The sequence below is a fragment of the Podarcis liolepis genome (genome assembly GCF_965112155.1).
Source record: "Podarcis liolepis genome assembly, chromosome: 3".
Taxonomy (NCBI): domain Eukaryota; kingdom Metazoa; phylum Chordata; class Lepidosauria; order Squamata; family Lacertidae; genus Podarcis; species Podarcis liolepis.
Genome location: NC_139557.1, coordinates 38,637,840 through 38,655,848, shown reverse-complemented (window position 1 = coordinate 38,655,848; position 18,009 = coordinate 38,637,840). Strand labels below are relative to the sequence as shown.

The 18,009-nt window shown below is 38.8% G+C and overlaps 1 protein-coding gene across 1 annotated transcript in view; it reads left to right on the top strand.

Annotated features, from left to right (window-relative positions):
- Window positions 1-17,751, top strand: part of LMBRD1 (LMBR1 domain containing 1) — a 46,073-nt gene extending 28,322 nt beyond the window's left edge. The window contains exons 10-16 of the mRNA XM_083497384.1: window positions 4,335-4,399; window positions 5,609-5,711; window positions 6,287-6,391; window positions 8,873-9,022; window positions 10,114-10,192; window positions 16,158-16,249; window positions 16,410-17,751. Coding sequence (XP_083353510.1) covers window positions 4,335-4,399; window positions 5,609-5,711; window positions 6,287-6,391; window positions 8,873-9,022; window positions 10,114-10,192; window positions 16,158-16,249; window positions 16,410-16,529 — 714 coding nt within the window. The 3' untranslated portion in view covers window positions 16,530-17,751. The remainder of the gene's footprint in view (window positions 1-4,334; window positions 4,400-5,608; window positions 5,712-6,286; window positions 6,392-8,872; window positions 9,023-10,113; window positions 10,193-16,157; window positions 16,250-16,409) is intronic.
- Window positions 17,752-18,009: the final 258 nt, after the last annotated feature.

The window sequence follows — 18,009 nt, the reverse complement described above, 5'->3', positions numbered from 1 at the left end:
CCCATTTGTGATACGGCTTTCAAAATCTGCTGTATCTGTGGGTAAATGCGGCCTGCTCACCTTGGGCTCACTTAAAGCAGCTCTTTGCATCTGAGACGTTTTATGCATGTTTTCACACTATCCATTTTTTCACACTATCCATCTTTAGAACAAATCAAACAAACAAAAATCAATTCTTTTACTTTCCCAGGTTGTTGGTAAGCAGGATAAGACTAGAACACTCTAGATCAAAGATTCTTGGGCGGATTATACTAATTAAAGTTCAAATAAGTCTTTAAGAATGACAGAAATGGTCCGTTATGATAGAAAAGGGTGCTTATGTTGCCAAGATGTAGGGGGAAATAGGCAGTGATGTTACTTGGATGGACTTCCGTTTTAACACTAGGTTGGAACAAAGAATCAACTTAGTAAACAATAAATAAATACTTGCAATATTTTGTAACATAAACAGCAACCCGTCTTTGTCAAATGTTTGCACAACATACTGTTTAGAAATCAGTCTGGTCAGGTCTCTTGTGAACCTGCCAATTCATTATATGCACAGTTTTCAACTATTTCTGCCTTTTTATAGTTAAAAGAATACAAGCAATCCTTGTTTTGTGCAGGGGTTACATTCCAACCCATTCCAACCCACCCTGCCCCTTTTCATGATGTCTTTAGGACATCGGGGGGCTACTTTTGGGTTTGGTGACGTGTGTGTGATCACGCGTCATTTGGACATTCCTGAATCACTTGCTACCTGTATTATGATTCAAAAGTAAAAGCAAGATGTGGAAGATAGACAAATTTATACTATATAAGCACTAGATAATTGTGACATCATTTCTTTTTTAAAAAGTTGATTTTTTTAAAAGTTCTGTTGATTTACTTGGAAATGAGGTTCCTTTGAAATATGCTTAGGACTGTAGCCACTGACAGTTTTGCAGTGCCACAGGGTCACAATCTATTTAGCAACTATATAAACTAAGTTGGAAGCAGGAGCAAGATTTATGGTTGAAGTTACTGATAAAATTGGACAAATAGTGGATCAAATTAAGATGGGTAGACAGGTGGAGAAATGTGTGAACAGACTTGTAGGATGAACAAATAAGCAACAAATTGAATTTAGAGTTAGAAAAGCATCAGGGCACGAATGTGGAGAAATGAAGGTATGTAGCAGAAGTAGAAGCAAAAGCCTGAAGACACTGGGGATTTTAAACTTATATAAACAGGATTACACCTGAATACTGTTGAAAGTACTTCTGGTTTTCAATATGCATGCTTTCTACCAGAGATCCTTTCAGCAGAAAAATATTCTTTCATCTTAAAAATACCCTCTTCATATCTAAAGACACAAAAGTTACATGCAAGTCAATCAGAAAATGACCTTGCAATATCCTGATTGTTTAAAATACTGAAGATGAATAGGAACTGCATAGTATTTCCAGTTTTATAGGAGTACACACTTGTCTTGTGTTTAGTCTGGAGGTCAGATCTAATAAATTATTCCCATCATCATCATCATCATCATCATCATCATCATCCTACCGTTCACTCTTAGGTCCTAGGGCAAGTTACAACAATTAAAGCACAACATTAAAAAGAGTGAATCCTAATAATATACATTTCAAATGTCAAAAGCCAGGGTTAAGGGCTGCATCTTCAGCATTCCCTAGAGCTCTTTTCATATAACGTGTTCTGGATATCTAGTATATATACACAACACAGTAGTAGCTTCTTACATGTTAGCATACACTTAATATCCTTCAAGGACCTTTTCCAGCACGAAAGCTTTTACCACAAACACATAATAGCATATTGGCAATTAGGTAGAATACAGGCTAATTATGTTTGGTTTTGCACCAAAAGTTTAGTGCTGTAGAAAAGCCTGGTCTGTTAACTTTCTATGCTGTTTCCTTGTCGTGTAGAACTTCATAGTTCTCTTTGGCATGCCAACTACCAGCCAGATGGGCGGGGTATAAATAATAAAATTATTATTATTACATTTGGTATTTGCTGTTGCAATTATGCAGAAGCTGATCAAATGCAAACTTGAGCTTTAATCCACTGTTGTAATAGTAGTTTTTGAGCATTGGGCGGTGTCTGTGTGTACTTACTGGTTCCATGTGACTGTCTCACTTTGTGGTAGCCATGTGTAGAGAAAGTGCACATAGTAGGGGCTTGTAAATTTTCATGGCATCTGTTAGGCTTTTCTGTTAAATGCCACATCCCCTTTTGTAATTTATTGCAATAAAATTGTGTATCTGTTTGCATTTAGCTATTGGGAGCCACTTCACTCAAGGCTATCTTCCTGCAGGAAAAATAGAGGGTAGATGATAATTTGGGACACATACAATTTACATTTGTGTAGGAAAGTTTTACAAAGTGACCTCCGGTTATCGTCGATGCTGCCTATGCTGTTTTCCTTTTAATTGCATGATCTAAAATTGAACCAGCACACTGATTGGAATGCACCATGATCTTAGTTAACATTCATTTTTTCACCGAAAGGTAGCAAGTAAAAGCTAGTACAAATTGGGGGAAATGACATTTATTACTATGCTGCTGTAGTTCACGTAACACAAAATGCACTCATCCCAGAATATTCCTACAATAAACAAACACTTTGTCTTGGAGAGTGGCGGTCATTCTCTAGAGTTATAGATATTTGATCTGTGTGATTTCTCCCCCTCCCCCCATTTCAAAACAGATACTGTGATTTTTCATTTGTGAACAGTTGAGAATAGCAGTGAACATATGGAGTTCTACATTTGGTATTTGCAGCTCATTAAGAGCTTCCACTGAAAATTTATCTTGAAAAAAGGTCTTACATTGTGCTCTCAATCTTTAAATGAATATATTTATCTTGTGGCTTCAATTGCTCAGAGAATATTGCTTGGGAAAAACCCACAAAAAACGAGATTGCCAAGAAGCCAGGCAACACTTTTCAGTCTTTATTACATGCCATTATTTTACTGTGTAAGTGTGTAGGTTTGACTTCTTGTTGCTTTCCCACTCTTTCTATGTAGTTTCAGAAAAACACTTCTCTTAAGCAGTTCTCCTCAGTGTAAAATTTCTTAAATTCAGTGGCCAGCTGAATTTCAATGTGTGTGAACCTTTAGATATACAGAAGGGATATTTTAGCTACACTGCATCATTTTGATTTTTGCTTAAATGTTTGTCACTTTCACACACTTGTAGTGGTGGGGGTAATTTTCTAAAATCTTCTTGCTCATTCTGCATGGTACTGTGGGGTCTGCCATTGTGGAGACTGTAGAACAGCTTAGCAAGTTCTTGAAAGCTGCTTGCGCAAGGGCTACATGTCTGCTGTAGTAGTAGTAATAATAATAATAATAATAATAATAATAATAATAATAATAATAATTTATTTGTACCCTGCCCATTTGGCTGGGTTTCCCCAGCTACTCTAATGTGCTACAATTTAATGAGATGCATGTAAGAAATTGTATTGGGGGTTCTTTCCTCATTGCAGTGGGTTGTTTTTTTTTTAAGTATTCATTTTATAACATCTATTTTTAAATATCATTTTTGGATTGCCCTCTCTGATAGTACTTGAAAATGAACCCATACAGTACAAGCCATAGGTGCCATTGAGAAAACAAGATTCAGTGACAGCGTAGAATTTACAAAGCATGAACAACTTAGGTCCAAGGTACCTTAGAGATCACCTAAACCCTTATATCCCAGCTCCAGATCGTCTGCAGCAATGTCGTTGGTTGTTCCCCAAGTTGGTGGTGCTCATTTGACATCAACATGAAATAGAGGATTTAGTGTACCCATTCCAGCTCTGTAGAATGCTCTGCCAGGAGAAATTCATCAGGCTCCTTCAATTTCACCCTTTAAACTTCTGCTGAAAACTATTCTGTTCTTCCAGGCTTATGCAGGCAATTCAGAATACATCTTTCCATAATACGTAGTTGATTGTGTCAGATTTTAAATTTTGTATGTGTTTTTATTATATGTGTACATAACTGTAAAGCAGTTTGCTATTTTTTATGCTATAGTGCAGGGATGTCCAACACGTCAATTGCGATCTACTAGTCGATCCCTGCAAGGTTTGGGTAGATCGCGGTCAATCGCTAGCCCCCTTCTGGCCCTGCCCCCTCTCCCTGCACTGGCTTCTGGCCAGCGATTGCAAAGTTAGTGGCTGCTTCTGTTCCACCCTCCCTCAGAAGAGAAAAAAGCTCAACAACTTTGACCCGAACCCCTAGAAAACGGGGGTAGATCACTGCCAGATTTTAATTTCGAAAGTAGATCGCAGTCTCTCCGTAGTTGGCCACCCCTGCTATAGTGATATATACTTGTTTTTACTAAATAAATAATTTGTCTTTTAGATTGTCTGGGGAATATTTTTTATCCTGGTGGCCCTGCTGTTTGTTATTTCACTCTTCTTGTCCAAGTAAGTTTATAGTGTGCTTTCTACATTTAAAAATGAGGCTGTGTGAAATTATATTACTTGCAAAGTGAAATTCACGCTAACCTTTCATGTGAATATGTTTCTTGTTTACCACCCCAAAATTGAGAGTGGGTATGAATCCAGTGGTTTAAATCCAGAAGTGAACACAGTTTTTTAAATATTACATCTCTCTTTCGAATTTTCCCTTATTGCAATGTGTTTCGCTCAAAGCAAGCACTTGCTGCATTGCATCTTTTAGTTCTTGATGATCATCATATACACTGAAGTAAAATATTGTGCAAAACTTGCTCGAACTGATCTTGAAAAACTAAAAGAAAAGAAGAATGCCTGTATACACTCTTAACTGAATAAAGATTTCTAGGGAACCATTCCTGATTTGCTTGCAATATAGAGATATTCAGGTAGTGAATATGTATAGGTAGGCAGCTGTTACCTATGAAAAGGTGACCTAGAATTTGCAGCAAATTCAGTTTTTAAAACAGATGTCAGTAGCATAATGTGCATAATTCTGCCTTGTCAAAAAATATATGGGCTGCTAGTCAAAGTGTATGGGCTGGAATGGTTAATATGCTGCGACTAGATTTGAGCCTATGAAGAGAAGTCAGGGGGGCTATGAAATGGAAAAAAACTATTGTCTAAACTCACTCCTAGTTTATGGGTTCCTCAAAAGTTATTTCCCCTGTGACTCTCCACACTAATAAGGAATTGAGGTCTTAGGGCAGTGGTTGAAAGAATGGAAAGGGTCCTGGCAAAATGGCCAGAATTATTTTCAAAGCAATGTTTGTCCGTGGAGGCAGCCTTCAGTTATGTGCACATTAGCTAGAACTTCTTTACTTTGAATCTTCACCCCAATACAACTCAAGAGATGAAACAGGATTATTTCAGGTTGGTCTGGTAATATGAGTAAGTGTTGCAGAATGAGTTATGACACTAAAGTTCGGACAAAGTACAGGTAGCTCCCTGTTGGCATGCGTTTGGCATGCCCTCGACCACTAGCATACACACCCTTTGCAGTGAGTGGGGTGGGAACAAGGGCAGAATGGGGTGGGGTGGGATTATACGGTCTACCGACATGTGCGGTGCCTCAGAATACAACCCCCTGGAAGCAAGGAGTTTCCTGTACTCTGTATGTAGGGCTGGTGTTTTCAAAAATCAAGAAATAATCTCTCTTTTTTTAAAAAATTGCAACAGTTTGGATAAAGCACTGCACTCAGCTGGCATCGACACTGGATTTATAATCCTGGGAACAAATTTGACCAATCCACTGAATATGCTGTTACCCGTTCTACAAACTGTGAGTAAAAGATAATGGAAGCTTGTAACGCCAATGGTAACTCTACAGTGAATTCTCCAGTGAAGCAAGGTTATTGTTTAAACAGAGGCAAATACGTTCCTACAGGCCATGGTTAATTTTGGCATTACGTGTGAATTGGACCTTTGGGGTTTTGGCATGGGTATATTACTGGAATTGCCACTGGGCACATTTTGAATTTTGAGAGACTGCTGAGGATGCCAGTGAGAAAATGGCTGCCACAGAGAGGCATAACTCAAAATTTGAGGCGGGTACCTCCACCAGCAACAGTGAACATTCCTCTGTACCATAATAATGCTCATTTCACATAAATTACTTTGAAGGTGCCTGCACATTTACTTCATAACTTTGCTCCCAGGATGATTAGACTTTTTTTTTGTTTTGTATAATGAAAGCACAGTGTCTCAGGTACCAGTGAAAGTCTTTACCCCTAGTGTATTAGATGTAATCTTGGGGCAAAATTCAGTTAACCCTGGTATGCCCCCCCATCTGTCATTTTTTTATGGCAGGGGTTGTGTTTTAAACTGGAAGAGTTTCGTGAAATTTTTGTCTTCTAGGTCTTCCCCCTTGATTATATCCTCATCACTACTATCATCATGTACTTTATATTCACCTCAATGGCAGGAATTCGAAACATGGGAATATGGTTCTTCTGGATAAGGGTAAATATATAGAGATTTATTTATTACAGTTGTATCCTACCCTTCTTTCAGTAAACTCGGTGTGTTGCAGAAGTGCTGCCACTTCAATAGTGATTGTGTATATACATATACGGGACGCAGGTGGCGCTATGGGTTAAACCACAGAGCCTAGGACTTGCCGATCAGAAGGTTGGCAGTTCGAATCCCTGCGACGGGGTAAGCTCCCGTTGCTCGGTCCCAGCTCCTGCCAACCTAGCAGTTCGAAAGCACGTCAAAGTGCAAGTAGATAAATAGGTACCACTCAGGCGGGAAGGTAAACGGCGTTTCTGTGTGCTGCTCTGGTTCGCCAGAAGTGGCTTTGTCATGCTGGCCACATGACCCAGAAGCCGTACGCCGGCTCCCTCGGCCAATATGAGATGAGCGCCGCAACCCCAGAGTCGGTCATCACGACTGGACCTAATGGTCAGGGGTCCCTTTACCTTTTTATATACATATACAATAGAGACATCATATGGAGAATGTAAGGAACTACAGGCAGTGCCCATTTTGTACATGTTCAAACACACAAGAATGTGCATGCGTGCATTGCCGGAATCCGGAAGTGGTTGGGAAAGGGGGCAGGGTAGGCTTACACGTGCTCCACCGGCACATGGGAGGAGCGGAAGGGGAAGGAATGCAACCCTTACACAAATTGGGGTTCCCTGTATGTATAATGTTTAAACACTGTGTACAGTGTATAAAACCAAATCTTCCAAACAGATCTCATCTCTCTCTGCATGCCCCATATACCCTCCCCAAATTAGCTCTGGAAGAGTGAGAGAAACCCCAGAACACATTTAGGGGATGAGCAGGAAAAAGAGAGGGAGAGAAGGCCCCATTGTGCACAGAACCACCTCATTGGATATTGCTCATTAGATTCTTCCTTGTTGTGGATCTGATACAGAAAGTTGTATTTTAACAGTTGATTGCCTTATTATGCTGTTAATCTTCTTGAGTGCCTCAGCCCAAACACTCACTACCTGCAGGCACTTCAACATGTTTAATTCTATTAAACATATACTTCATCTTAAACAAGGCATTTATTAAAAAGTGAGGCTTGCTGTAAAAGGAACTTTTAAAACCTAGTAATATGATTTTTAATTTTTAAAAATGCCCAATTTGAAAGTGATTTGCTCTGTGCAAAAATATAAGATAAAAGTGTCTATATATAGATTGCTCTATTGTAGGCTTCCTGCTCCAGCATAGCAGTCACCAGCTCATATTCCTTCAGGGCCTCTCTGATTTTGATGCCCTCGCCTCATTTCCGCCCAGAGAGCTATTAGCACCATGCTGTTTCATTTTGATTGAAGCTCTGTGCCCACCTTAAGTCTGTAGAATGTGCTATTCTAATTTTGCTGGTGAAATGGACTAATGGGGGAATTTTGTTATATGGCAAAACTCTTAATTCATACTTTAAGGCTGCAATCATACACTGACTTACCTGGGAGTAAGTGCCGTCAAAATGAATGTGGCTTATTTCTGAGTATACATCTATAGAATTGCAGTGCGAGACCCCTTTCTACCACAACACTCCATTGTTGGGGAAGGATTGTGGTGTCCATTGCGAAGGCATTTGAGTGGGTTTGGCTAATGAAATGTAACAATTGTGTTTGCTCTTACAGTCCTACCACACAGTCACACAGTTCTCTTGTTCCTGCAAATGACTTCCATCTTGAACTCCCTCCCAAAACACCTGTGTGGAATTGCCCCTCTTCCCTCCCCACTTTCAATTATCTCTTGTAAAAATAAATAAAAGTGAGAAGTATTTGATGTAACTAACCCCTTGATAGATTCCCCATCCACAATAACTTGAACTTCAGGTACTAGCATTTGCTTTCATTCCTCCCTTGCTATAGTTTTCTCTTGCCTCTCATTCTTTCTTTCCCCTGTTTCTCTCTGCTTGGCTGTTTTTAGATTGTAAACAGCAGTTGTTTAAACAATTTGACATTTCTTAAACTCCTCCACCCACTACAGTGTCAGCTGTAGTATTAGTATTATTGTTTCTTATGGTACAGCATTTGCTTTCTATGTTAAGGATCCCAAATTCAATTTGTGGCATCTTCAATTTTTAAAAAATGAAAAAAAAAATAGATAGGTAATGGAAGATGGAAAGGCCTTTGTCCCTGAGTCTCTGGAAAGCCATTGCCCGTCAGAGTAGGCCAAACTAGGTTAGATGGACCATTAGCCTTAACACAGTGTAAAGGCAGCTTCCTCTGTTCTCCTATTGCACTACATAAAAAAGTAGGAATGATCATGATTAGTACAAGTTGAATGTGAAGCACCAAGAGGGTTTATCTTCAATATCAAGAAAATTAGTACTTCAGTAATAGAAATCCTGTTCTTAAATTTTTTTGTAAGCTCCTTAAGTCTCGGAAAGGTGTCACAGAAATATTTTAAAATAAAAGACCAGGTCTGCCCAAGGCATAATGTTGGCGGAATTCATATTAATGTTTTTGCTCTTAGCTGTACAAGATCAGACGGGGGAGGACAAGGCCACAGGCACTTCTCTTTCTCTGCATGATACTGCTGTTGATTGTTCTTCACACCAGCTACATGATATACAGCTTGGCACCTCAGTATGTTATGTATGGAAGCCAAAAGTACCAATCTCTGGTAAGATCTGTTGTTTGTTGGGGGAAATGAGGTACATTTTGAAGTGGGAATAATACAGTGTTTTAGTAGGTCTTATATTCAGTCTATAGAAGATCTTACTTTCTCCCAAGCCCACATTCCCGTCATGTTCACACTTCTATCTCAGTGTTGTCTACACTGGCTTGGTCATGTATACAGAATGGAAAAGGGCCGGACTCCCAGGGATCCCTGCACTCTTCCACTGCGTCCTGAGATAGACGGATGACAGCAACAATATTTTCAGTGGTTAAAAAAAGTGATGCCAAAACACAAAGGACACATGCTGGAAGCTTGGGCTGAGTCTGGAACAGATTGAAGGAGCCATGGAACTGCTTCAGCACAGATCAAGCTCACAGCATCATTCAACTGGCTTCTAGCAGCTTCTAGCAGCACAGTTAATTGAGTTGAGCTGGGGCCATGCTGAAGCTATGCCATGACAACTATGTATTGGACATTGCACTGTAGTAGTGTATATTATTTGCTTGTTTTCTTTTAATTGGTTTTTGTAGTAAAGCAACTCACACATTCTGTTCCAATAAATGCTGTGGCCTGAGCCACAATATATTTATCTCTTTCCCAATCTGTTAGTCTCCAGATGGTGTTAGACTTAAACTCCCATCATCCCTGACCATTGACCGTGATAGTTGGGGCTGATGGGGATCTGTAGACCTAAACATCTGGTGGTCACCAGGTTGGGGAAGTCTGGAATACTACTTTTGCAATAATTTTGCATAGTTTGTTCTTTTTCTATACGCAACATGTTTTACTGTTGTCTTTTTGTTGCTTTACGGACAACCTCTTTGGACAGACATTGCCTGAAATTGTGTGATGATTCTTGTGTTTCTGTCTTAATCAATAAATAGCTTACAGATTGCTTTACAAAACTTTTAATAACATTAACAATTTGAAATTTAGTTGTGGTTCTTCTGATAGTAAATGAAACCCAAATACCTCATTCACAAGCAAAACTAAGGAAAGAATTATTGTAGCCTGTTGTGCCAAAACAAAATAAATCATGTATCTGTAGTATTCATATTATAACTGTTTAATGAAACAATCTTCTCTCCACACAGAGTAATATGACAGTGGATGGACACTTGACAAATGTGACAACGTGGGTGCCTAAAGTTTGTGATGCAGATGCCCCTGCAAGTAAGACAACTTTGGATTCTACTCCAACACATTGTTAAAGTACCTTAAATATACTTCTATCAGAACCACTGAAATTTAACTTAGCAACATTGAATACCTATTTGAAGGTCTTCCACAGACTTTAATGTACTGTATTTTCCCGTCTACAAGACGATGTTTCCTGCCCATTTTTTAAGTCAAAAATTGGAGGTTGTCTTATACATGGATTTATACAGTAAGTCTTGGGTGAGCTGGCAGCTCCTGAGTCACTGAGTGCCGAGGAGCTGGCTGGAGAGGCGAGGTGGTACCAAGGTGAGGAGGGAGCTCAGCCATCATGACTTAGTAGCCTTTGATAGCCCTGGGCACCATACAGTTGTCTAAACACATTTCAATAGTATTGGGGATGGTGAACCTTTGACCCTCGAGCTCCAGCCACCATGATCAACCATTTGGGATTGTGAGAGCTGAAGTCTAGTAATATTTGAAGGACCACAGTTTCATTACTGTTCCATATGCTTGATAATTTTATCTTTAATAGTGCTTTCCACTAGTTTGAGACATTAAGTTAACTTGTGTGAAATTTCATGCACCCCCACCCCCCACTTTAAATGGTGCTACTTTGGCTGCTCTCTAGTCCTCTGGTACTAAGGCTGATCTTGAGGACAAATTGATATTTGTTGTTGAAAAATCAGCAATTTCATTTTATTCAAATGAGTGAAAAAGTGATGAGAACTATTTCATCTATGCACTTCATTTCTGGTTTCTTACTCATTCTACCTGCTGGGCAGCAGCAGTATGCTCTTTTAATCTGGTCCTGCCCCTTGTCACCTTCCACTTCTGTTCGCTTCTGCTCTGAAGTGTATTTTCTACATCTTTAAACATTAGCAGAACTTGAAGACTTAAAAATATGGAATAATGACTCTTTGGCATCTTAGCAAACAATCTGTAAAATTAATTGCTAAAATTAGACACTTAACACTTGCATATTTTTTTCAAATGATTTTTATTGCATTTGACAGAGCAGCTATCCCAAGTACAGACAGAAAGCCAAAAAGAAAGATAATCTCCCACCGCACAATAAAATCCCTTAACACTTGTATATTTATGACATAGAAGAACTTGTGCTTCTACCAGAAATATGTGTTGTCAGTTTCAGAGTCATTCAATAATAAATTGCAAATCGATAGTTTTCTCTCCTTTTTGCTCTCAGACTCTTTTATTAGTCAGTGGATGAGAGATGGAAAAGAAGACATTTAGGCTGGGCCTCTCTCCTGGAGTTTTGGGAAATTATAGGTTAAAGAACGTCCATTTCTCTGTTTAAAGATTAGTAGACTTTGATCCACAGGATCTGAGAATTGCAGCTTTATACCTTAATACACTTCACATTATGGAATCTTCATACATTAACTGTTTCTGCATTTAGGAGAGCATTTATCTTTGCTCATTTTAATGTACTGCCTTTTGCACTGTTAAGTTGGCAATTCAACATGATCGTGGTTAATGAACAGTTTTGTTTTTGTGGAGCTGGAGCAATAGATTCTGTTGATCATATTCCTCTGCACTGTAACTTATATAGTGAGTGTATATAGTACAGTTTATGAAGAACTCTTCCAGGAAAATCTCCCAAAGAGCCTGTATTGTTCTGCTTAAGGGATGCTTACTTTTGTATTGCTGGTAGGGTTGCAAAAACTTTTCTCATTCAGTGCCGATCAGGAGAAATTTACTGCTAGCTGCTGCTGCTGCTTCTTCAGTGAGAGAAGTATATTTATATGCATCTGTTTTTACAAGCTGTATTTTTAATTTGTGTACTTAATTTTCTTGGTGTGTGTGACCATAATAAACAATTCAGTTCAGGACGTGAGTCGTATTGCATAATGCCTGGCAAATACTATTGCCGCTCTAGAGAAGTAACAAAGACATTGTAAGTGTAGAGCTAAGGTACTGATCAAGTGTCATGTTTCATTATGATATTTCATGAAGGTCAAACAGGTCCAAAATTTCTACTATAATTTGTTTAGTCAGATTACTGTAGAGAGCCATCTGTAGGTCTGTTTGTTACTCTTTAATTCAGGTGAGCAGCTGGAGGGGTTGCAGATGGTGCTAAAAATGTGCTGTCCTGATCTACTAATTAAATGTTTTATTTCCTTTTCTCACATTGGCCATAGTGGCTGACAATGTAGGAAACCTTTTTCACAGACCAGTTAGATCTATGCCTATATTTTGGTTTTGTCTTTTCTAGATTTCTTTTATTTGTAAAATCACTTGTCTTTCACATTTCAACTCTCAAAATGGCTCTCAGTTTGTCTTGCAAACCAAATAATACAATACAATACAATATACACAATAAACAATACGATACAATACGAAAGAAATGGGGAGCATTACAAAATAGAGCAAAACCAAACCTATTTTGCAGGCAAGAATCTAATGCTGCTCAAAGGCCTGGCAGAACAAAAAGGTTTAACTGCTCACCTAACTCTCTCTCATATACACACAAATACATACACACATGTATGCCAACTGAACATCCCTTGGGCTGGAATTCCACAAACAGGGTGCTGCAACCAAGAAGGCCTGGTCAGTTTACTATGTTAGTCACCCCTCAAAAATTCTGTAGCAAGAACGTTTGGGTATTATTTTTATGCTTGCATTTGATGAAATAGTTGTGAGATGTTCATGAAAGGACCACTATGCCAGAAATCTTTGTTTGATGAGGCTCCAGTTACCACAAAGATACTGAAAGTATCCTGGGAAATGGAGTAATGAGGTCTTGTGGGGCTAGCTGGATTAGGAGCCCAGCACGTTCATTGACCAGACACAAAAAAATTGCAGATCTCCCTCTTCACTTGGGGGTGGGGAATGACAGCATAAGGCTAGCTGACACAACTGCCGAGTGTAAGGTGTTTAAAATTTACTCTGTTATGGAAATTTGCAATTCAGGAGAACTTGATTCTCCTTAATCTAAATGGGCACTTGTTCTAAGTAGCATTGCCAAGAATAGGAGTTAGTGAACTGCTTGGGGATACCCAATCTGTTCTCTAGAACTAATTGCAGCGTTGAATTAGATCTAATTGGGAAAATGTCCACTTTGTAGTGATTGCTACACTAAATCACTCTTCTGCCTAATACTGCTTGTTACATAGAAATCATTGGAAAGCTTGAAATGTTTTGAATAACATACTATATGTGAATGGTATTATTCTTGCAGTCTAAGATCTGTGTTGGAGAAATACCAGTCTTTCTTACATTAAGCCTTCTGTTAAGAGCCTCATTTTTCTGTGGTGTGTTTCAGTATGTGAAAAGTAAGTGACAGCTCATCTAGAACAGTCTTTTTCAGCATGTTTCCACCATGTATTAATGAAATTATGCTGTGCCATATCTTTCTGACTTAGCTCCTATATGTGAACTTCTGCATTTCAGGAAAGTACTGTAACTCCTAAATGCTGTTTTGAATGTTGCCTATCTGGTATTCTACATCTGATTTTAAAATACGCTTCTGAAAGAAGAGACCCTAACAACATTCAGGCATGGTTCATACCAATGTAAAGCATTCCGTATTCCTTGTGAAAGCCTCCTTAACAGATTTCTTTTCTGGATTCATCTTCTTTCACTGAGACTTCAAAGCCAGATGTGTCAAACGATCATTCCTACATATTTGCTCCTGTAGTTCAAAGTCATCAAGTCTCCAGAGAAACTTTTTCTGGAAAACACATCCCCACCTTCCTCTGTAGATATTGCTGGGATTCCTGGCTTGGTAGACATAGGGTTTTGCTCTCCACTGCGTCAGCATAGTCTGAGAAGCACATCTGTACTTTGACCTAGTTTCACAGAATCTTCTTCAACAGCAGTTCAGGTTGTCTTATTATAAGTCCTCTTCTTGTTCAGGTCTACTAAATAGTACTTTGCAAAATATCCTAGTAGTAAATATGTTGTGGTGAGTTTAAGGGAAACCTCTGCAATGTTGAGATGCAAACTAGGCAAAAACGAGAAATAAATTCTCAAGTCAATTTTTTCTTGTTTTCCATGACAAATCCTGCTCTCTTACTCCCCCCCCCCATCTGCACCCATTATGACCCTGAACATTGCCCAACAGCTTTGGAAACCAGTTTGGGTGCATATTAGTTTAATACAAACCATGTTGGAGTAATGCTGAAGGAAACCAGTTTGGGTGCATATTAGTTTAATACAAACCATGTTGGAGTAATGCTGAAGGATGGTTAATGTAGAAGACAGGTAGTCAATGTGATGCCTTCCAGATATTCTTAGATGGCAGCTAACAGATTGAGGTTGAATCCTGACAAGACAGAAGTACTGTTTTTGGGGGACAGGGAGCGGGTTGGTGTGGCGGATTCCCTGGTCTTGAATGGGGTAACTGTGCCCCTGAAGGACCAGGTGCGCAGCCTGGGAGTCATTTTGGACTCACAGCTGTCCATGGAGGCACAGGTTAACTCTGTGTCCAGGGCAGCTGTCTACCAGCTCCACCTGGTACGCAGGCTAAGACCCTACCTGCCCGCGAACTGTCTTGCCAGAGTGGTGCATGCTCTAGTTATCTCACGCTTGGACTACTGCAATGCGCTCTACGTGGGGCTACCTTTGAAGGTGACCCGGAAACTGCAATTAATCCAGAATGCGGCAGCTAGACTGGTGACTAAGAGTGGCCGCTAGGACCACATAACACTGGTTCTGAGAGATCTGCATTGGCTCCCAGTACGTTTCCAAGCACGATTCAAAGTGTTGGTGTTGACCTTTAAAGCCCTAAACGGCCTCGGCCCAGTATACCTGAAGGAGCGTCTCCACCCCCATCGTTCAGCCCGGACACTGAGATCCAGCGCCGAGGGCCTTCTGGCGGTTCCCTCATTGCGAGAAGTGAGGCTACAGGGAACCAGACAGAGGGCCTTCTCGGTAGTGATGGCCGCCCTGTGGAACGCCCTCCCATCAGATGTCAAAGAGATAAATAATTACCTGACATTCAGAAGACATCTTAAGGCAGCCCTGTTCAGGGAAGTTTTTAGTATGTAATGCTGTACATGGGACACTGATTGGGAGCCGCCCAGAGTGGCTGGGGAAACTCAGCCAGATGGGCGGGGTATAAATAATAAATAATAATAATTATTATTATTATTATTATTATTATTATTATTATTATTAGGCTCCATCGGCTCCAGCCAGCATGCCTAATGATCGGAGATGGAGGAAGTTGTAGCTTAACAATAGCTTGGGGTCTGAAATCATGTTGGTGTGTTAAAAATGGGAGCCCCCACAAGTTCATTTATAGCACAGTTTGTTATTTTTGTTCCCATATAATGGCTTAATTGGGAACAAGTGTGTATGTGTAAACTTCCTTTGAAAGCCATTGTAAGAAAATATGCATATCTTTAATTTGTAAGTAAAGGAAGGAAGCAGAAGAAAGTAGAACACTTGGTAGATGTCACTTGGTTCTGTTGATTGTACCCTTTAATTTAGGAAGGTAGTAGAGATGAGCGCCGCAACCCCAGAGTCGGTCACAACTGGACCTAATGATCAGGGGTCCCTTTACCTTTTTTAAAAACCAAATCTTGCTTGTGAGATGTAGCTGGGCCTTATTGTAATCTCCTAGCAATGTCCAATAAAAAAAATCCAGAACACTTTTCATAGGAAGGGGCGAGTTTTATTCAATTTTCATATTCACTTCAAATACAAGAGTGCAAGAGTCCATATGAGGTTTTGAAAAATGTAAATGCATTCTAAGATTGTGATCAAACAAAACTGTCTGTATTGGTATAAAATATGAACATTGATTTCTTCTTTGAAATTAAAAAAAACGTCTTAGTACTTAATAAATTTATGTGATAGTGGTACCTTCAATTTTAAAGTAACTGTCTTTTATTTTTAAGAGAACCCATGCATGTTTTAGCAGTTGTGACTTTTTAAAGCAGTGTATTCCCTAAAATTAATAACATTTTTTTTGCCACACACTTTTAAGTTTTGTTCTTTTCTTTTCTTCCAGATGAATGCACTGTTACTCGGACTTACCTGTTCCTTCACCAGTTTTGGTTCTTCAGTGCTGCATATTACTTTGGCAATTGGGCGTTCATTGCAGTAAGTAAACTTATTTGGAGGTCATTATAAATCCAACTGAACCTTTTAACATAATTGCAATTATCATATCATTTGATACACAGCAATGTTGCCTGACTCTAAATCTGTTACTCCCTTGAACCGATCACCAATAATGCATTATACTGATTTAAATTCACAGGTTTTCTTAATTGGATTAATTGTGTCATGCTGCAAAGGGAAAAAATCTGTTATTGAAGGTGAAGTGGATGAAGATGATTCAGATATAAGTGATGACGAGCCATCCCTCTATTATGGTTGACAGCCCATAAGTTCTGAAGGTTAAAGCATGCCATTTAAAACTGTGAAAATGCCACCATTGGACTTTACTCTCGGAAAAGTTCACATATTTGCCAATGTGGAAAATGAAATCTTTAAGTATACTATTGTATTATAGTTAAGCTAATATGTACATATATAGTCACAAAGGAGCTAATTTTATGAAGGAATGATTAAACAGTACTATAATTTTTTTTCCAATATGCACTCTGCGGTCATTATGTTAGTTGCCTTTTTGCTGGTCTTGAGTTTTAAATTACTTTATGCCTGATTCAATTTGACAGTGCTGAAAAGTTAATATAATCAAATTGATAAATGCTTCTTACAGGAACGCCAAGTTTAAAGTGCAGTGCTTTTTGATTGTACAATTAATATTTAGAACACACTAAATATTTTACATAACAGCAGCTGTAGTCATCATTGTCAAATGTTGGGTTATTGCTGATTTCGGTGAAAGGCCAAATAATAATAATAAAAAAAACAGGCTGTAGTGAGATGGGGAGCAGCACCTGGGCTTCCATTTGTCTCCTTTGTCTCCTGCAGAATTATCTAGTAGAATACAAGTGCCCTGGGAGAGCCTCGTCTTATTAAAACATTGGTTTTTCTGTAACCCAGTTATGAAGAATGGGATTGTAACAGGGTTAACGAAATTCCACATTCAAATGAATGTGGGATCTCCAGGTTTAGCTCTTACTATGCACAGTGATACAGACAGGTGAGAGAGGATCAATGTTTCTCTCAATCTTGCTATTCATGGCAGGGGTGGGCTGGAGACAGCAGTATTATCTTGATGAATATATCCAGATGTTTCTCTGTAAAAGCGGAGAGAGGCAAAACTTTATTCTTTCTCCATGGTCTAAACTTAACAGTATATGAATTTTAAAATAAGTTGAAAAATTAAACACCTAAGTTAGTTACTATTATTTGCTATGCCCTAATATTTTGATGTAGCTTTTTAATTAATAACTGTTGAAATTTGTATCCCTTGCCATTTTGTTCAGTTATACCTAAATGCAATGCATAAACATTTAAAATCATGCAAAGACTTTTTCCTGTATCATTTTGTAAAATAAACTAACCGGGATCTTACTGACATGTATCTTTTCCATATTTTTGTAACCTAAACGTTATTACAAAATAAGTAATCTTTACTGTTCCTTGACTTAGCTGCCATTCATTAAATGATTGCAGTTAAACAAGCCAAACATTTGTGAATTAGTTTTCCTGGCTGCAGCACTTTTCTATATTGGCTTAGTGAATATTTTGTGAAATATTTAATGCTGATCATTGTTTCAATATTTGACATTAAGATGTTTTGGTTTAACCCCGGTTAGTACTTATATTGCCAGTTAATAGAAGTGATGTTTTCTGTTCTCAAAAGAGTGGCTTACAAGAAAGCAAAATGCTGAGTTTAGCGTGCTTTTGGAGAAATCACAGCCTCTTTAATTTTCTGTCTTATCACA